Raw genomic sequence first — 18,048 nt, 5'->3', positions numbered from 1 at the left:
TCTACTTAGTTTGTATTATTGCTACTAATGTGAAGAGTATAATAATGAATAAAGGTTGACAGTCAAAACTAGAATGCTAATATGAAATATAATCATTTGAAAATACTGTTTTATTTATGAAACTTTATTTTCTATCTTCGTTATTATAAAACATTTTAATAATTTCTTCTTGAATTTTGAAAATAGCTTCAAAAAAGATTGATAATAAATGTATCCGGTTTACAGAAAGTGTTATCACTTCAGCTGATTTGTGAGGAAAAATATTTTGAAAAACCTGACATAATACTTTTTAAATATTAGTCTATAAATTTGCATAAGAAACAAAATGAAAGACTGATTCTGCATTTTCATAAGATAAGGAAAACTAACATTTTATATTCTGTTTCACTCCTCCAATTGTAGTCACCATAAGTTGAGTTTATTTCTGTGATATTTTCCAATCTCATCCCACAATCCCACCCATTGCACTTTGTAAATATTATACATGAAGTTGCTTTATAAATATATTCAATGAACGTATACAGGCATGGATATATGAAAATCAAGTTAAAAGTTTATGTAATGGAGATTTATAATTTGTAATTATTTATAATTAAGTCATTTAAACCAAAGGACTTATAATAAACTAGAGGCCTGGTGCACAAAATTTGTGCACAGGGTCGGGGTATCCTTCAACCTGGCATGCGCCCTCTCGCAATCCCAAACCCCTTGGGTAGGGTCCCGAGGCCAGGCCGGCGATCAGGGCCTATCGGGGCTTTCCTTCCCCTGGCTGCCAGCAGCTGGTCCTGCCACTGCCACTGCTTGCCATCTGTGCAGCACTGCCCCCCCGCCCTTCCCCACCACCAGTTGCCTCCCTCTGCAGGCGACAGGCATGCGGTGTGATTGCTTGGCTGGCCTGGGCCTCCCTCTTTGGGGTGAGCATGGGGTGATGGCAGGGCCCCCTGACCAATCACATCACACCCGCCTTGGCTGGCCTGGTGCCAGTGCGTGTCATAGCGTGGTCATCTGGAAGGTCATCTAGATGGTCGTTCTGCTGTTCAGTCATTCAGTTGATTTGCATATTACGCTTTTATTATTATAGATTAATTCTACCATATGTGAAGAGACTCTTTAAGATTGTTCATAAAATGGTTCTATTTCCAACATAGATTTCTAGTTACAGTTCCTAGAAATATTAGTTATCAGTGTGTTTCTTTGCCATTTTGAGTATATGCCTCTATTGCCATTACTATTAGAATTCAGTCAGCAATATCTGCAGTTGATGCTCAATAGGTACTTAAATTTTAAAAAAAAAACTATTCTTTCCTTTCTTTTTCTTCCCTTTTTCCCTGTTGTATTTTTCTTTTCTAAAGAGGAAACATCAGAAGTCAGAGAAGCAGGTAAATATTTACTAATCCATGGGAGGTAACACAGATCTGTGGAAACAGTATGCAAATTTGAGTCTCTATCTAACTGTGTAACATTCGGAAAAATTCCTTAACTGCTCAGATTCCCAGTTTCCTCATCTATAGAATAGGCATAATGCCTTCCCCAAAGGCTTGTTTTAAGTATTAAATGAAATAACATATGTAACATTTCCATTACATACCTGGTTGCCACTCTTTAAGTACCGGTTTCCATCTCACTCCTGTCTGAACAAGTATTCTCATTCATAGTAAAACATGGATCTCCAGTGTGTGTTGGGATGGGGTGGCAGGTGGTGTCTTATTTTCCACTGGTTCTCTGTTCCTGGTGTTGTAGAATGTGTACCTGAAATGGCAGCACATTTCTAGACCTATAACTTAGACATAAAATTATTAATAATTTAGACATATAGCTATCAGTAATATTATGGGGTAAAATTTAGAACAAGAGAGCAAAACACATTTGTAGAAAGATATAGGAGCACAATTTGCATATTGGAACTTTTCCCAAAATGTGAATATCTTTTAAGATAATCAGCAAGAAGAATGAGAAGAAACCAATTACTTAAAAAAAAAACACATAGCCATATTCTTTTCTATTATCACTTCATTTAAACCTTAGTACGGGACCAATTATCGTGCCCAGGTTAAAGGTGATGCAAGTGTGATGAAAAGAAGTCTGATATCTCAGGGTGTTTACATGGTAGATTCAGGAATTGGTTCTAAGTCAGTATGATGCCAGAGACTTAACAGTTAAGCCTACTCAATCATATTTTATTCTCCTATTACACTGTGACAATAAAAGGGGAGGCTTTGTACCAATCAGAGCAGCCTAAAGATAAAACGGATGTCACATTGTTCCCAAGGAGGTGGTCTATTAAAGCTATGATTCGAGGATACTCCTTTCTGATTTCATTCTTTGAGTGCATCATTTTTAAGATCTTTATATTATGAATACACACGGTAGAAAAGAACTGTTACATAAGAAAGCACAAGCCCTACTAGTTGAGAGTATTGCCACTTTTCTATTCATTCCTTCATTCAACAGATAGTTTTTATATCTCAAAAATGTTTGATTCCTTTCCAAGTTCCCTTCTTTTTAGCCAAACCTAGTATTTTTAAGGAAAATAATAATAACATGTTAGCCTTACAGAAGTATTTTCCTGCATTATTTTATTTATTTTCCTATTTATATATGAGGTGTGTTGCTGTAATAGCACTTAAAACATAGGATCCCAAGTGAAATGTTTTTAAAAACACTTTCTCTTGGCATTCACTTAATTTTTATAAATTTGTAATTCTTAGAAACTTCAGAATTAAGTCTATATTAGAAACTTTACAAGGCTTGCCCAGCCAGGGTGGTTCAGTGGGTGAGCCAGGAGGTCAAGATTCAATTCTTAGTCAGGGCACATGCCCAGATTGCAGCTGGATCCCCATTTGGGGGCATGCAGGAGGCAGCTGATCAATGATTCTCTCTCATCATTGATGTTTCTACCTCTCATGCCCTCTCCCTTCCTCTCTGAAATCAATAAAAATATTTTTTTAAAAAAAGAAACTCTATAAGTCTCAAAGTAAATTCTATAATGCAGATTCCTTTAAAAATTAACATTTCTAAGCCTACTCTTCTAAATTAGACTAATGTTGGTAGGATGCAGGTGTTACCAATCTCTTCTTTTTCAAGTAGTTGGAATGTCTGCTATAGTATTTTGAGACAATCATCTCACTTTATATCTCTGTCCTACATACATACAGTTTAATGGAAAACCATATTACTTTGAAGAATTATCTCTCATTAAAACTAATAAGTAGATAGTTATGAAAAATTAAACTGGTTTTGCATATTGTTTTTAAGATTTGATTTTATAGTCCAATTGGTAGTTATTTGTCTTTATTCACCTTTGAAAGGAAAATAATTTTCAATGATATATTTTTATGAAATTTGGAAACCTAAAAGCAAATATTTAGATTAATTATATCATCCAAAGTAATTTTCCCAAATCAGGTATAATTATAGTTGAGCCAAAACACTTAATTTAAAAAAGATCCTGTTGATTTTAGAGGAGTGTTTAAAAAGCATAAACATGTTGTGACACCTACAATGATTAATAGCTTTTTTTAATATCTCACATAAAAGCAATTAAGAGATTCACAGATCCATTTTCTCAGGCAATAGAGTTATATTTCTTCATTAACAATAAGGAGAAAGTAAAAAGATATTAGAAACTTTCATATAGTTCATTGATATATATAATTTCTTTGCATTTTATCTGAGTTAAACAGAACTTGTTTCCATTTTGGTTTTTTTTAGCAGAAAAACCTGCAAGAGTACCAAGTAAGTACCGCTTCTATTGATGAAAAATTCTCTTTGGTACACAGTATGAATTTCAACCTGAAATTCATAACATATTTATATGCTTAATGTTTTTCAAATTTGAGTCATTTTATATTGAAACCTCTGACAAGAATTTGTTAACTTTTAATCTTACTTATGCTGAAACTTAAAAACACACACAAAACTACATCATTTGAAACGATAGCTTGTAACAGAAATACCTTATCATGTTCTTGAGTCTGAAGATTAATGATCTGCATTCAAATATATAAATGTTTTCAGTGGTTGAAGTAGAATGAAACAAAATAATCTTGTTTCTGTTTTAAACCTTTAATCACTAAAAATTTGCTATACAGCATAGAAGGTCAAGTAATTATGGTTTAGTTTTGTTGTTTCCTAATCCTCATTAACTGAAGTGTAATTGCATATCTGCGAATCATAGGAATGGATCTAATCTTGTATAGCATAAACAGACAAAGCTCTCAGAAAACACTCTCTAAAATATCAAGACCTAGGTACAGATGGGGCTCTGAAGTATAATTGCATATCTGCGAATCACATAGGAATGGATCTAATCTTGTATAGCATAAACAGACAAAGCTCTCAGAAAATACTCTCTAAAATATCAAGACCTAGATACAGATGGGGCTCTTAATGTTTCGGTTAAGATACATGTATATTTTTCTATAAGTTCCCAAAACTTCAGGAAATAATCATTTTTATTTCCATGTATCTAGATTAAGAAAAACAAATCATTTTAAATCAGTGTTGTTTAATGTAATATCATGTGAGCCAACTAAAATTTTCTAGTTGACACATTAAGAGTAAAAAAAAAAAATAGGTTTAATAATGTTATTTAACTCCATACATACAAATACCAAGTCCACTTGTATCAATATAGAAGTGTATTAAATTGTGTGTGTATTTTACATTTACAGACCAGTTTACATTATTATTTGTATTGAGTTTTTTGAAATCGTATGTGTATTTTATATTTACAGAACATTTCAGTTTCTACTGGTCACAGTTCAATTCCCCAAAGCTACATATATCACTAAAAATTATTTTACTGCAAAAAATAAAAATCCACATGGACTTGCTTTAGGAATTTTAAAAAGGATAATAATTAAAAGGATACAAACTTGCCTCACTAATGCAAGGGCAAAACTTAGAGTTGGTCCTCAGTAAAGCCCTCTGAAACAACCCTACACCACACCCTTCCCCTACAGCCAAATTAGTCAGGGCAGACCATGAAGGAAGTAATTCTATCATTTGTACCTTGAACTATGGTTAGGGTTGTTTACTGGAAAAAGATAAATTGAGCACAGACCTCATTGTTATTTTTCTGAACCCTCTTTTCAACATTATATACATGTATAATTTGGGGGGTTAGACTTCTTATTTATTTGTTGGTCATTTATTTGTCTCTTACTAAAGGAAGTTTATGAAATAGCTCCTGCTTTGAAGCCATCGATCCCTTCTACCCACATTCTCTAGCAACACTCTAGTGCCTGCATTTCTTGTGGGTTTTTTGTTTTTTTGTTGTTGTTTTTTTTGGAAGGACTAGGTCCTCTACCAACAATTGGTCATTTGTGTCAGGAATGGGGAGTACTGATGTGTGGAAATGACTGGTGTAGTTATTAGTCTTTGGATACCAGCAGTGTGTCCTCATTCATTTCCTGGTGATGTTCAGTTGCTCTGACATTGCCCTCGAGACAGCTGTGTCTTATCCTCAGAGTGACAGGACAGACACTCAGAAAGGACTGCACACGTTTATTGAATACCATTGCTTCACTTTGTGCAACATCCCCAAGGTGGACGGTCTCTGCATGCTTTATTATTCCCTGGGGCCAATTTCAAGAATTCAGTGGATATTGCTCAGTGTACCAGTTAATTTTCTTTAACACTCATGATTATTTTAAATCCTAGCATGCCTAGATGACTTTCATAACTAATAGCTAAAACAATCTGGCTGTCAACTGCTGCTTTGAACTACTGTGGATCCTTAGGATTCCTTGGAAAAGAGAAAACACGTAAACTCTTAGAATGTAAAATCTCATACTATTTACACATAATCCAGCAAATTAGTTGAGAGAATAATTTGGAGTTGTTGGTATTGCTGTAAAGACAAAGTGATGCAGGGAATTAAAGAAAGAGGAGTGACGGAGAATACAAACTTCATGCTGTTACCCTTTTATATGCGCATCAGAGCTCCAGATATTTACCTATGAGTATTTCTTGAAACTGCACAAATTCTAATAGGCTGCTAATGGAAGTAAATATAGAGCAACTTCTGGTACACACACATGAATTATTTAGGAAGTTTTTATTTATTTCTCATGTTTGCTAAGAATATTCAGAGCAGACTGGGCATTACCCAGAACATTTTATCCTAAAAATAAAATAATAATAGAATTAGCATTCTGTGCCCTCAATGTGGATTCTTTAAAATGTTCCTTCTCTCCACATTACAATTTCTTTTTATTTTTCCCATTATTTTACCTAACATTATCCTCCCATGTTAAGAAGCATTGCTGCTTCAAAAATCATGTTTATCTTGACTCCAGTCCTTCTTGCCTCCCCTAATCCTTGCTCCTCAATCACGTACCTTAAGCTCTTACTCTAAGAAATCCTCCTCCTTTTTTTGCCTACAAATATCTTCAGATCACTTTCACATGTAAAATTTCTCTGACCCTTTTTGCTTCCTGAAGCTATTGTGCCTTTGCTCTGCTTTCACCTGTAATCACAACTCTGAAACAAGTCTCCCGCCAGCCTCACCACCTCTTCAGGCTTCACCTTTATGCAACCTGAACATTATGTGGACACTTTCCTCCAATAGGGCACTTCCAACTCAACGCAGACCTCCGAAGCACAAAATTTAATTACATTTTCTCATGTCTCCTCCATTTGAAATCACTAGGATGCGCTAAACATTGCTGGTCTCCCACACTTTTTGAATTGTTTTCCTCTCTTGACTCCCATAATGTAGGACATTGTTGTTGTTGTTGTTGTTTTCAGTATTGATTCTGCTACTTTTTCCCCAGAGGCTGAGTTCTCCCATTCTCAGCTCTCTTTCCTACCCTTCTGCACTTCGTCGGTGGGCTCATCCAAACTTGCTATCTACCCCTTTGTGGATAAGACCTCAAATTGTTCTGAAGCCTACCTTCTCAATAATATCGCTCATCCTTCCTTTTCATTTCTATTGATAAAGTTTTCCAATATTTCAAACTTATTACACCATTTATGTAATAAATGTTCAATATTTATTCTTGGTGAATTTAGAATACATTTTACATTTCTTACCTGAGGGTCTAGAGCAGTGGTTCTCAACCTTCTGGCCCTTTAAATACAGTTCCTCATGTTGTGACCTAACCATAAAATTATTTTTGTTGCTACTTCATAACTGTAATGTTGCTACTTTTATGAATTGTAATGTAAATATCTGATATGCAGGATGATCTTAGGCGAACCCTGTGAAAGGGTCGTTCGACCGCCAAAGGGGTCGCAACCCACAGGTTGAGAACCGTCTAGAGTCTCTGATCCAGGCTTAAACTAGATTTAAAATATTTTTTCTATAATCATTTTCTATACTATCACAGTTTTAAACCCAATATAAATTTCCATGTTCTCAACATTTCTGCATCTGAAACTTTGGTCCTGTCATTCTGTTTTATTAGAATATTCAGCCTACCTCTGACTAAATGAACTTTCAAAGTTCATCTGCAATGGAATAAATTCCAGAAAAACTTATTTGATCTCCATGGGAGGAAGTGACCATTCCATCCTTGAAAACATCTCTCATTTACTAGCATTTTGGCAATTGTCACATATTACCTTGAAGTCCATAGAATCTTATATCTGTTTGAGTACATGTCCATTTTCTTCACTTGGCTGCCAATTACTTCCAGGTAGCATTATGTTTCTTTTGGGTTCTTTCAGGGCACATAGCAAAGTGCTTTGCATGTAGAGATAGAATAGTTTAGTTAAAATCACAAAAGTCTAGAAATTGAGGAAAATTTGCTTCCTATCTTCTAGCCCACTTTTTAAAATGTGTTGCTTGAAAGAAAATTATTTTAACCTCAATGTTTTCTCATAAAATGGAGATTATTCTACCTGCTTTGTAGGTCTATTGTGAAGCTTAAGTGGAAACATATGTAAAATACCCAAAAGAGTACATGGCCCAGAAAGAAAGCTCATTGTAATTATTATAGCTGAAAAGTAACTGTTTCTTATATGAACAAATTACAGGAAAACTTCAGGGTAATTTTCACTTTGACTGTAAAACTAACATTTGGGATAGAGAAGAAGCTGCGGTTTTTATTCTCCACATTTATTTCCCCAGGGGTAACAAATAGATCCAGAGGATAGGTGTCTTAGTTTTAAGTGTGCTGTAATATACAAAAATAGAGTGTATATTTCTTGTGTACAAGGACCTTGCATCATTTTAATTTTGTAAACATCTTCCATAGACATTACCAGATTTTTATTTCACAATTAAAATATTATTGGACTTATCTAACAACTCTCACATCATTCTTTAAATACAGGTACCAGTTACTTCAAAATACCCTATAGCCATTTATACTGTACCTTTATTTATATCTGCTGATTGAACAGTTTAAGACCATGGGCATTTAATCCAGTGTTTAGGTGGGTTAAGCCTGCATTTAAATCTTTTAGAAAACTAATCAGGTTAAAACTCTACTAATTTTCTATGAAGAAAAAGGCTAGTAATTATTTTTCTACTGCCCATTTTTTCTTTTACATAATAACATTTCTTCCAAAAGGTCACCTTTCTTTCCCACTTGAGAAAATTTGCATAATGACCTATTTTTTCTCTTTTTTATTTATTTGTGAACTGCTGGTATGCAAAACATGAGTAAATAATGCAAAATTGACCTTCTTTCAGATCATTACAAGTGCTAAAAGTTTATATGAAAATTTAAAGATCATTTAATTATATTGTGTTAGAATTATCTGTGCCAAAATTATTTCCATGTTTATTTTACTATGTACTTTTAAGTAGACTACACAAAAACCAAGCAATATAAATAATGCATCTTAAGATGCATTCTTTATATATTTAGGCTTTAGTTCAACATCTAATTTTTAATTGCCTTTACAAGTATCAAACATCAGTTTGTTAGTAAAATATATGGATGGATATTTTCCTCTTGATCTACATTGTGTATGAGAATCCATTTACCTCAAATTCTCTAGATTCCAAAAGTGATTGTGAAAGACAATTTAGGAGTCAGAGGAGGAGGGGCCCATTTGAAGGATCACCGCAGGCCCTCCTTGCTTTGGCCAGCCTTCACTGCGCTGCCCACAGTCCAGGCATCACGGCATTCACTTCTCCCCATGTTCTCTAAGTCTGAGAAGTTGCCTTATTTCAGAGGATCTTGTTTGTAGAGACACTAGATGCTTAGTTTATAAGTTAAGAGATCCTGTGACTCTTAAAACCTGTTAAATACAATACTTTCTCTTTGGGAAATCTGGAAAATAAACTATCTTTTTGTTTACTCCCTAGAAGATTCTGAAGATGTTCCAGCTCCAAAGAAAGCTGAAGGTGAGTTTATTATTTTAAGCTCACTTATGATTTTTTTCTCAAGACCATAATATTTCAGCTGCCTATTTCATTTAACTGCTTTTGGCCTAGCCCTTAACTTTTCCTAAGCAATGTTTATATGGTGGATATGTTTTTTTCAAAAAACATTTTTTCCTATTATTTGTATGAGTATGTCTCGTGTGTGTGTGTATGTGTGTGTGTGTGTGTGTGTATCTTTATGTATTGAAGTTACTAGTTGGACACTGATTTATTTACAAGTAATTATTAGATGCAAGAGCAATATTTCAAAATTATCATATAACCAAGGATTAAGGGAATGTTAGCAAGGAAAAGCACATAAATGTTGAAATCTTAGCTTAACATATTTTTATTAAGAAAAATTAAGATAACTTGCCTATACTAGCAGCAATAGCATAAAGGAAAAAGACAAGGAAGGAAGGAAGGAAGGAAGGAAGGAAGGAAGGAAGGAAGGAAGGAAGGAAGGAAGGAAGGAAGGAAGGGAGGAAGGAAAGGGGAGGGGAGGGGAGGGGAGGGGAGGGGAGGGGAGGGGAGGGGAGGGGAGGGGGGGAAGGAAGGAAGGAAGGAAGGACTCAAACCTCAGAAAAATCTGGTACAATGAGATGCATGATCCTGAGCGAGTCTTCTCAGGACTAAATTTCATCTTTATTGCAAGGGTTTCAAGTAATTTGATGCATTATTTTTCCCTGAAGGGTTTCCTGGCTTCTTAATTTGGCTTGTTATAGAACAGTTATTTTCTCTTCTACTTCTTTAAACCTGCCTGTGGACAATAAGTTTGCCTAAGAGTTGTTCTTACCATGAAAATGTAAGTTCTGTGGCAGTGCCCAGAATTAACAGTGTAGAAAATAACACTTTGAGAAAAATCACAGGGCATTAGATACCCGAGTCTTTTGAAAACTGATTTTTACTTGTCTTAAGATACATTTTTGAGTACTGAATTTCTAGATTTTTTAAACAAATTATTAAGAACAACTCAATATGTTTTTAACTTCTAAACCATTGCTTCTCAAACTATTTTATATATGAATCACCTGCCAATCTTGTCAAAATGAAATAAGTCTGGGTTGGTGCCTATGAACTACATTTATGTCAGTTTCCCAAATAAGGGTGCAAGTACTGGTACACGGATCACACCTTGAAAAGGAAGGTTCTTGAACTCGTGTAGAATTTGATAAAATCTAAAACCTAACTTTTGATGAAACAGACACATTCACACATATACTCACACCTTAACATTTTAACATTTCAGAGTTTTACAGGAACCCACCTCCAAAACCCATCTATGGAGACCAGTTAAGCACTTCTAACCTAGAGAAAGGGGCTCAAATGAATAGCTTCCAATTATCCGTCACTAGGAAAACACGTGGTGCACGTCACAACAGCAAAAGAAGTCCTAGTGTCAGATTCGAAAAGGAAGGGACCCAGGATACAGGCCCGCTGCTATTATTTCACGGCGAGGACAATCACTGAAAACTTATGGCCTTCCCAAATTTAGAATTATGTTCACTAAAATTGTCATCTTAGAGCCAGATTCTACCCTGACCATATTATTTCAACACTGAGCATCAATGTTTTCTTTTAAGAACGTAATGTATGTCTGCTAGCCCTCGCCCACCAAAATCCAACACATCAGGAGGGTTCCTATTTGTCTTTTTGTTGTTGTTGTTGTTGTTAATCCTCACCCAAGGACATTTTTTTTTTCCATTGATTTTTAGAGAGAGTGGAAGACAGGGGGAAAGACACACACAGAGAGAAACATCGATGTGAGAGAGACACATCGATTGGTTGCTTCCTATCTGTCCTCCCCTCTCCCCGCCCCCCACCCCCAATGGACCAGGGGCAGGGGCAGGGGAGTGAGTCTGCAAAGGAGGTACATGCCCTTGACTGGAATGGAACCTGCAACCCAACGCTCTATCCACTGAGCCAAACTGGCTAGGGCAGGAAGTTTCCTACTTGAACAGTTGCCTGTGGCATGCTACATTCTTTTCCTTCATCAGCTCCTCTTCAATCGCCGGCTCTTACCTATTAAGCGTTATAGTGAAAAACTGAACAGAATCTGAATAAGAACCTAGAGTGTATTGTGAGGAGGACAAGTAATTCCAGTTCCTTTCATACCGTGTACCTGTTTAGCCATTCTCAGACCCCTACCTACTTGTTGTATAACAGCTGTGAACGAAAAAGTGATTTATGTTCTTATTTTTTATCTACTAGAAGAAGCTGAAGATGTGTCTTCCACAAAGAAGCAAAAAAGTAAGTTTATAATTAGATTAAAACTGTTATGTGGATCTGTAGTAAAGGTGGTACATATACATTAAAACTAAATCCTCTGAAGACCAGTATGAGAATAAAAAGGTTTTTAGTACATGCAGAATAACTTTAGAGTGGATCATTTATACTTCAAAGAGTAGCTCATTACTTTTTGTGTCAGGCAAGATGCACGTATTTGGAGGAATTACAAAATAATGACTAAAGCAGCATTCGTCGCAAACCATTCTCCACAGCTCTGATCTGAGCACTTCAGCTGAATCTGTGCTTAGATATGTTACTGTCTGCTTTATAAAAAAGACAGCTGAAGTGATAAGCTGAACATTTTTATATCAAAAAAAATGTAGGTATGTCATTGATGGAAAGTTTTTTTTAATTTTTCTAGCTAGATGGTAAGCTTTTAATATTCAATTTTGGAGATCATTGATGTTAGAATGCAATCAATATTCATATGCAGTTACAAAATTCAATGCCCATGATTCTCATTATTCCTCTACTTCCAAATTAGACATTTTTCTTCAGTTGGTAAAGCAATACCATCTGAATAGCAATTTTGGATTCATATATGCAATAAAATTGTTGCTGAGCAGAATAAAAGAAGCAATTTTTAAAATTGGTATAACTGGAGTTTGTTCTACATAATGCTTTTAAAGTAAAGAATAGACATTTACCTGAGGAAATGATGTTAATGTTCTCTGGGTTCTACAATGCTTCTTTAATGTATTTCTGCAGGAAATTATGAAAATGCCCTCTGCATTAGCAAATGCCTCCTACTCTGTATTAGTATGTGATTCATTGAACAAATATTAAGTGCCTACTGTGTCCCAAACTCCGTTTAGCTATTAGAGATGCTCATTATAACCCCTCAAATTATGAGGACATGAGGAATACAAGAAAACAAGCAATCTTAATAATATGTTTAGATATTGTTGCAAAATCCATAAAGTCAATCTGGGCATGTTTCTGATTTATACAGCAACACTTTCCTAATTGTTTATCTACTGGTAACAATTTGTGGCTATATCACATAAACACTTAAAATCTCTTATTTCATAAATAAATTTTCAAAATATAATTCAATAAGATAGGTAAATGGTGTCAATGTCAATTTCCTGGTTGGGATATTGTACTATAATTTTTCAAAGATGTTACCATTGCGGGAAACCAGGTGAAGGGTACATGGGATCCCTCTGTATTATTTTTATTTTTTATTTCAAAATAAAAAGTTTAATGAAAAATAAACAAATAAACAATTCAATATTTTAGTAAAATGATATTACATATTTTAATTCAATTGGCAGACTTACTATAGCAAAACAATATTTTCTATTTTCAACTTACTATGAAATAGTCCTGTAGTCTGATACTCATGCAACTTACATAAGCTCTAAAATTTGCAGCTATAGTGATGTGTTTTATAAAATATATTTTTATTGATTTCAGAGAGGAAGGGAGAGGGAGAGAGAGCTAGAAACATCAATAGTGAGAGAGAATCATCAATTGGCTGCCTCCCACAAGTCCCACACTGGGAATCGAGCCCGCAACCTGGGCATGTGCCCTGACCAGGAATCTAACCGTGACCTCCTGGTCATAGGTTGATGCTCAACCACTGAGCCACACTGGCCGGGCTATAGTGATGTTTTCATTGATGGCCTATTCAACACTGATTAAATAAATGTGTTGGAATAGAGCCTACCTCTAATAAGTTTCATCTGTAAGGTAGACTGTCTTTGATGGACTCTTCTACTTTTAGCGATGGTACTCGCATTCCTCCTTAACACAGGCCTAGCTGTCATGCCATCCCTCTCAGAAGCCTGTCTCTCTCCCAAGCTGCAACAACCTTGGGGGAGGGGACAAGGTCTGATACTGCATCTGTTTGGTACTAGAACTAAATGGGAAATAATTCTGCATGAAATGAAGTGGAAAGGAACAGTTCCTTCCAAGAATTCTCCAATCTCTTTTCATTATTGAAAACCCAGGATTGAAGCCAATTGACACCAATCCCTGAATAGTAATCTCTTGAATAATCTCTTGCTGCTTCCCTCCACTTTTTTTCAACCCAGGCTTTTCTTTATTTTTTACTTGCTTTATTTGGCCAGCTTCCTGGTATTCCCCATACGACTAGCTTGCACTGTCATGCTCTTTCCTGGCCATCTGCAAAAGAGTCTGTCGTTGGGTGACAGCCTGCAAAGGGACAGGATGGAAAAAACTGAACCTGGCCATCTCTGAACAAGCTGCTACCTGGGAGCCCCAGCCTCCTGGGCCAAAGCTCAGGCTTGTATCTGCTGTGTACAGCGCCTCACTCGGCTTCAACTCCTTTCCTGGGTTGCCTTCTGCTCTGACAACAGAGCTGCTACCTGGCGGCATTGCCTAATGAGTAAAGGCGAGTGGAATATCTAACAATAGGAACCGCAAGGCTCTCTGCGGTGTTATTAAAACACTTTTAAAGAGTCAGTTACTTTGCATATGGATAAACTTGTGTTTTGAAACCTACATAACAATTTTTCTGAATGCTGTGCACATCAGTAGAGGTCTATGAAGTAAGCCCTTGGACGTTTGTGCTAGAGCTGTGGTTGGCAAACCGCGGCTCTTTGGCCCCTTCAGTGTGGCTCTTCCACAAAATACCACGTGTGGGCGCGCACGTACAGTGCGATTGAAACTTCGTGGCCCATGTGCAGAAGTCGGTATTTTGTGGAAGAGCCACACTCAAGGGGCCAAAGAGCCCCATGTGGCTCGCGAGCCGCGGTTTGCCGAGCCGCAGTTTGCCGACCACTGTTTATTATCCATTCAGTAAGGGCTTATTATGTGCCAGGAAGTATTTCAAGTGCTTCATGTATATTACCTATTCATTTCCACATTTTTTTGAGGTTTTTGTTGCTGTCTCAATTCTACACATGAGGAATCCAAGACACCAAGTTTTGGTAACTTGCCAGTCATGGTCAAGGCTACCTGGCTATCCAACCCATGTCCACATACATTGTGGTACAGTGCCTTGTTGTGCTCCCCTTCGTTCTGCTTCTTTTAACTAATTATCATGCTCCGTTCCGCAGGCCCCATCAGTTTCTTCCAATGTGTGTACCTGAATGGCTACAACGGCTATGGGTTTCAGTTTCCGGTCACTCCTGCCCAGCGCCCTGCGGAGAGCTCTGCGCCACCCGGTTCTCCAGCACAGAAGCCACAAGGACAGTAGGCCCATGCGCAGCCAGTATAAGTGCTTTAAGACTTTGAGAATAGCATCTTCCATTTGTCCACGCTGGCACAGGCGATTGACATAAAGGAATTCAGGGAATTTCTTTGAGACTATTCTACTGTTCTGCCTGGTGTAGAAAAATAAATGGGTAAGAGGATTGAATAATCAGCACACATGTTGAAATCTGGCACTCAAGCATCTGCCATTCGTGTTTGTTGTTGGCCTGGGTGCTTATCTGTTTCTACTTCCATCACCGCAGGGTTGTTCACAAATTCATTTAAGGTTTACTTAACAATGGTCTTTTAAATGTAATTGACACTATTAAAAAATTAAATTCCTGACATCAGTTAGATAGGTATCTTTAAATGAAAACACAGACTATGCTTTAAGTTTAACGAGTACAGGAACTTATATAAAAGCTACTCTTTTGCATCATGGGTATCTAAACTCAATTTACCAATAGGTTGATGTTTAATAGTTTCGTTGTATCTATGTCTGTTTCTATTTTAGTTGTAACTGGGCTCCAAGACCAGGTTACAGTTCCACCAAAGAGTACTATCAGTTTCTTGTGATGCTATTTTTGAGCTCAAAATATCTCTGAAGTTTAGACATGACAAGAAGGAATAGAAATGTTTGATAAATCTTTTTCTCTAAGATTGTAATCAGGACATTCTTTATCTTGAATTGTATTTAGGACATTCACTCTAGTGGAAATACAGGCAGGTCTGGTGAATCATTTGTGTAAAATACAAGCAAATGAGACGTAGAATTTTCAGATTTCTCCAGACTGTGCCCTAATGAAAATATCACCTGGGTGAAATTTTACATCAATCACTACATTTGGGTGACAGATGCAAAAGTCTTTTCATTGCACTTTGAAAGGATCCTTCTATGGAGTTAAATAGCTTTTCTTTCTCCAAAAGGAAAACTATGAATGTCATCAAAGTTGAAGGAATACATTTTAAACATAAGTGCCTCATGAGATGTCTTACTTGTTTTTTAGGGAATTGGTTATCCGTGCCAATGAAATGAATGACAATCTTTAACTTACTTGACGACACATCATTGGGCATGACTGTTGTGGCTTTGCCATCTTTTGTCTCCCAGTGATATACACAGTTTTGTTCTTTCTCACATTTTTCTAATAATCATGGAAGTCATGCTACTGTGATCTTTTCATGTTTACAGTTGCAACTCAACTTACGGCAAATTAACTCAGGAAATAAATTGAGTTATTTTTTCTAGCATTCTACTTACCTTATGGTGAGGGAGCCAGAGCCGATACTAGCCAAATGAATTCTTTTCGAGGACTGCAAATAACTAAGTTCTTTAATCCCAAGGTTGAGAACACCGTCTTGGTATAATATCATTAGGCTAGGACATCAATAACATCTTCATTATTAATAATGGATTTTCAGTGACTTTTGTGAAAGAAGTTGGTCTTGGCCACATGCTGGTGGACCTAACTCACACCACAAAAGTTAATTACCATGAACCAAGATTAATGACACTCCTTACGGGGGCCTGGAAAGTATACTGTCAGGACTGACCAGATGGTACCAGCTCACAAAGCCCCTGCATGTAGCAATAAACACTTGTGGTAGGACAGTGCGTAGAGTTTATTGCTCAACTGCTCCTCCAGCTTCTCTGATTTAGTGAGTAAAAGAAATAGCAAGCATGATAGTTTATTTTATTTTATAGAACATAATGATTTGTTCATTAGTTCTTATATTCAATGACTATTTTTTTATTGAGTACTTAGTCTCTCGAGCACTGGGCTGTATAAGAAAAATATCAGAGATAAATTCTATTACCAGTATTATCCTGACACAATGTGTGGCCTTGGAAAATCTGTGAAACACACTATTCTTGTTTTCCAATGTGTAAAGTAAGGATTTCAAGACAACCAACCTGATACACAGATGTACTGTGGACACTGACAAAATATCTTATAATGAATATGACATCAAAATTAATTTCTAAAATAATACTTTTTGGATGTTTTCCCTTTGAGTGAAATGAGCTTTTCTACATTATATTATTGTTTCTTTCACTTTCATTATGAGAACTATTTGATAAAAGCAAAATATAACTTATTATAACTAGAATTTAGACAAACCAATTAGGATTAATTGTTAATAATAATTGTTAAGGCTTATCTGCTTAGAGTTACAATGATGATAGCACTTGAAAAATATTCACTAAATTCTCATCTGTTTGTATGGTTCCACCCAATAAAATATTATTGGTTCTTTCAAGTTCGTGGTTTACATTTTTTAAAAGAAAAAGATAAATGGTTGGTCAAAACTCTCATAATTCATGTCATGTTGCTCATTAATATGTAAGCATTTAATAATTGTATTAGTTATATTCAGTTATCAAGACAGAAGGTGCCAGGGAGGGGGGCAGGGGGACGATTTGATCAACTATCCACAAGTGTTTGTTGGATCAGAATCCAAACATGATGATAGGCCAGCATCTCCAGGCTGAAGAAGGCTGTGAATGCAAGTATACAGACCCTTCCAGGATACAGGTAGTGAAGAAAACAGCTAACATCACACTGACTTATGCTGCAACATAAGACTGGGCTTCCTGAGGATAAACATAGAGTGGCGGTTCTTAGCCAATGAGAGAGCAACTGAGGGTCCCTCCAGCTGGACCCTCCCAGGGCCTATCACTGTTTTGGCTTCAACTGTCTATTGATCAACACTGAACAAAGTTCTTCTTTATGAAATTACTCTTCCAGAAGTCACATAACACATTATATAATGCATAGCTTCCTGTGTGTGTGTGTGTGTGTGTGTGTGTGTGTGTGTTTCATGTCTCCTCCATATCACTTGACCAATGTCTTCATGCTTTTCTCTCCCCTGCCAGCATTTGAGCTAATGATCTGATGTATCATGTATTCACACGGAAGGTGTATTGTTGAATCTACCTTTTCTCCATTCTTCTCCTTTAGTGAGATGTTACCATTTGTACCTGTAGGCCTGAGATGGGCTATGTCCCATCATGGGCTGTTTTCCCACTTGGAAATATATATCCAATTATTCAGAAAAGTTTATAACAGAAATCACTTGGCTCTGAAGTCAGACACTTCTCAAGATTTAAATGATGGTTCTGAATCTTATTAGCCTTTGACTTTGGGAAATGTACTTAATCTTTTTGAAAAATAGTTTCTGTATATAAAACCAGTATGTCAATAATATTTACATCCCACTGAGTTATGGGGATGATTAAGTGAGAAAAGCATGTATGGCACATTATACGTACT

The 18,048-nt window shown here is 36.2% G+C and overlaps 1 protein-coding gene across 25 annotated transcripts in view; it reads left to right on the top strand.

The window, feature by feature from the left end:
• The window catches only part of TRDN (triadin), a 280,670-nt gene extending 263,666 nt beyond the window's left edge, over positions 1–17,004 (top strand). For 12 of the 25 annotated variants that reach the window (XM_070417613.1, XM_070417602.1, XM_070417614.1 and 9 more), the window contains 5 exons: positions 1,353–1,379; positions 3,712–3,735; positions 9,266–9,304; positions 11,534–11,572; positions 14,638–17,004. In XM_070417613.1, coding sequence (XP_070273714.1) covers positions 1,353–1,379; positions 3,712–3,735; positions 9,266–9,304; positions 11,534–11,572; positions 14,638–14,777 — 269 coding nt within the window. In that variant the 3' untranslated portion in view covers positions 14,778–17,004. Of the gene's footprint in view, positions 1–1,352; positions 1,380–3,711; positions 3,736–9,265; positions 9,305–11,533; positions 11,573–14,637 lie in introns of those variants that run through there. The other 13 variants (XM_070417616.1, XM_070417609.1, XM_070417615.1 and 10 more) reach the window with 11 other exon arrangements.
• Positions 17,005–18,048: the final 1,044 nt, after the last annotated feature.

This window comes from Myotis yumanensis, unplaced genomic scaffold (genome assembly GCF_028538775.1).
Source record: "Myotis yumanensis isolate MYYU_CA2020_CCGP unplaced genomic scaffold, mMyoYum1.0.hap1 SCAF_6, whole genome shotgun sequence".
Lineage (NCBI taxonomy): Eukaryota > Metazoa > Chordata > Mammalia > Chiroptera > Vespertilionidae > Myotis > Myotis yumanensis.
The sequence above is the reverse complement of the archived record's forward strand: the minus strand, read 5'-3'. Positions and strand labels throughout refer to the sequence as shown.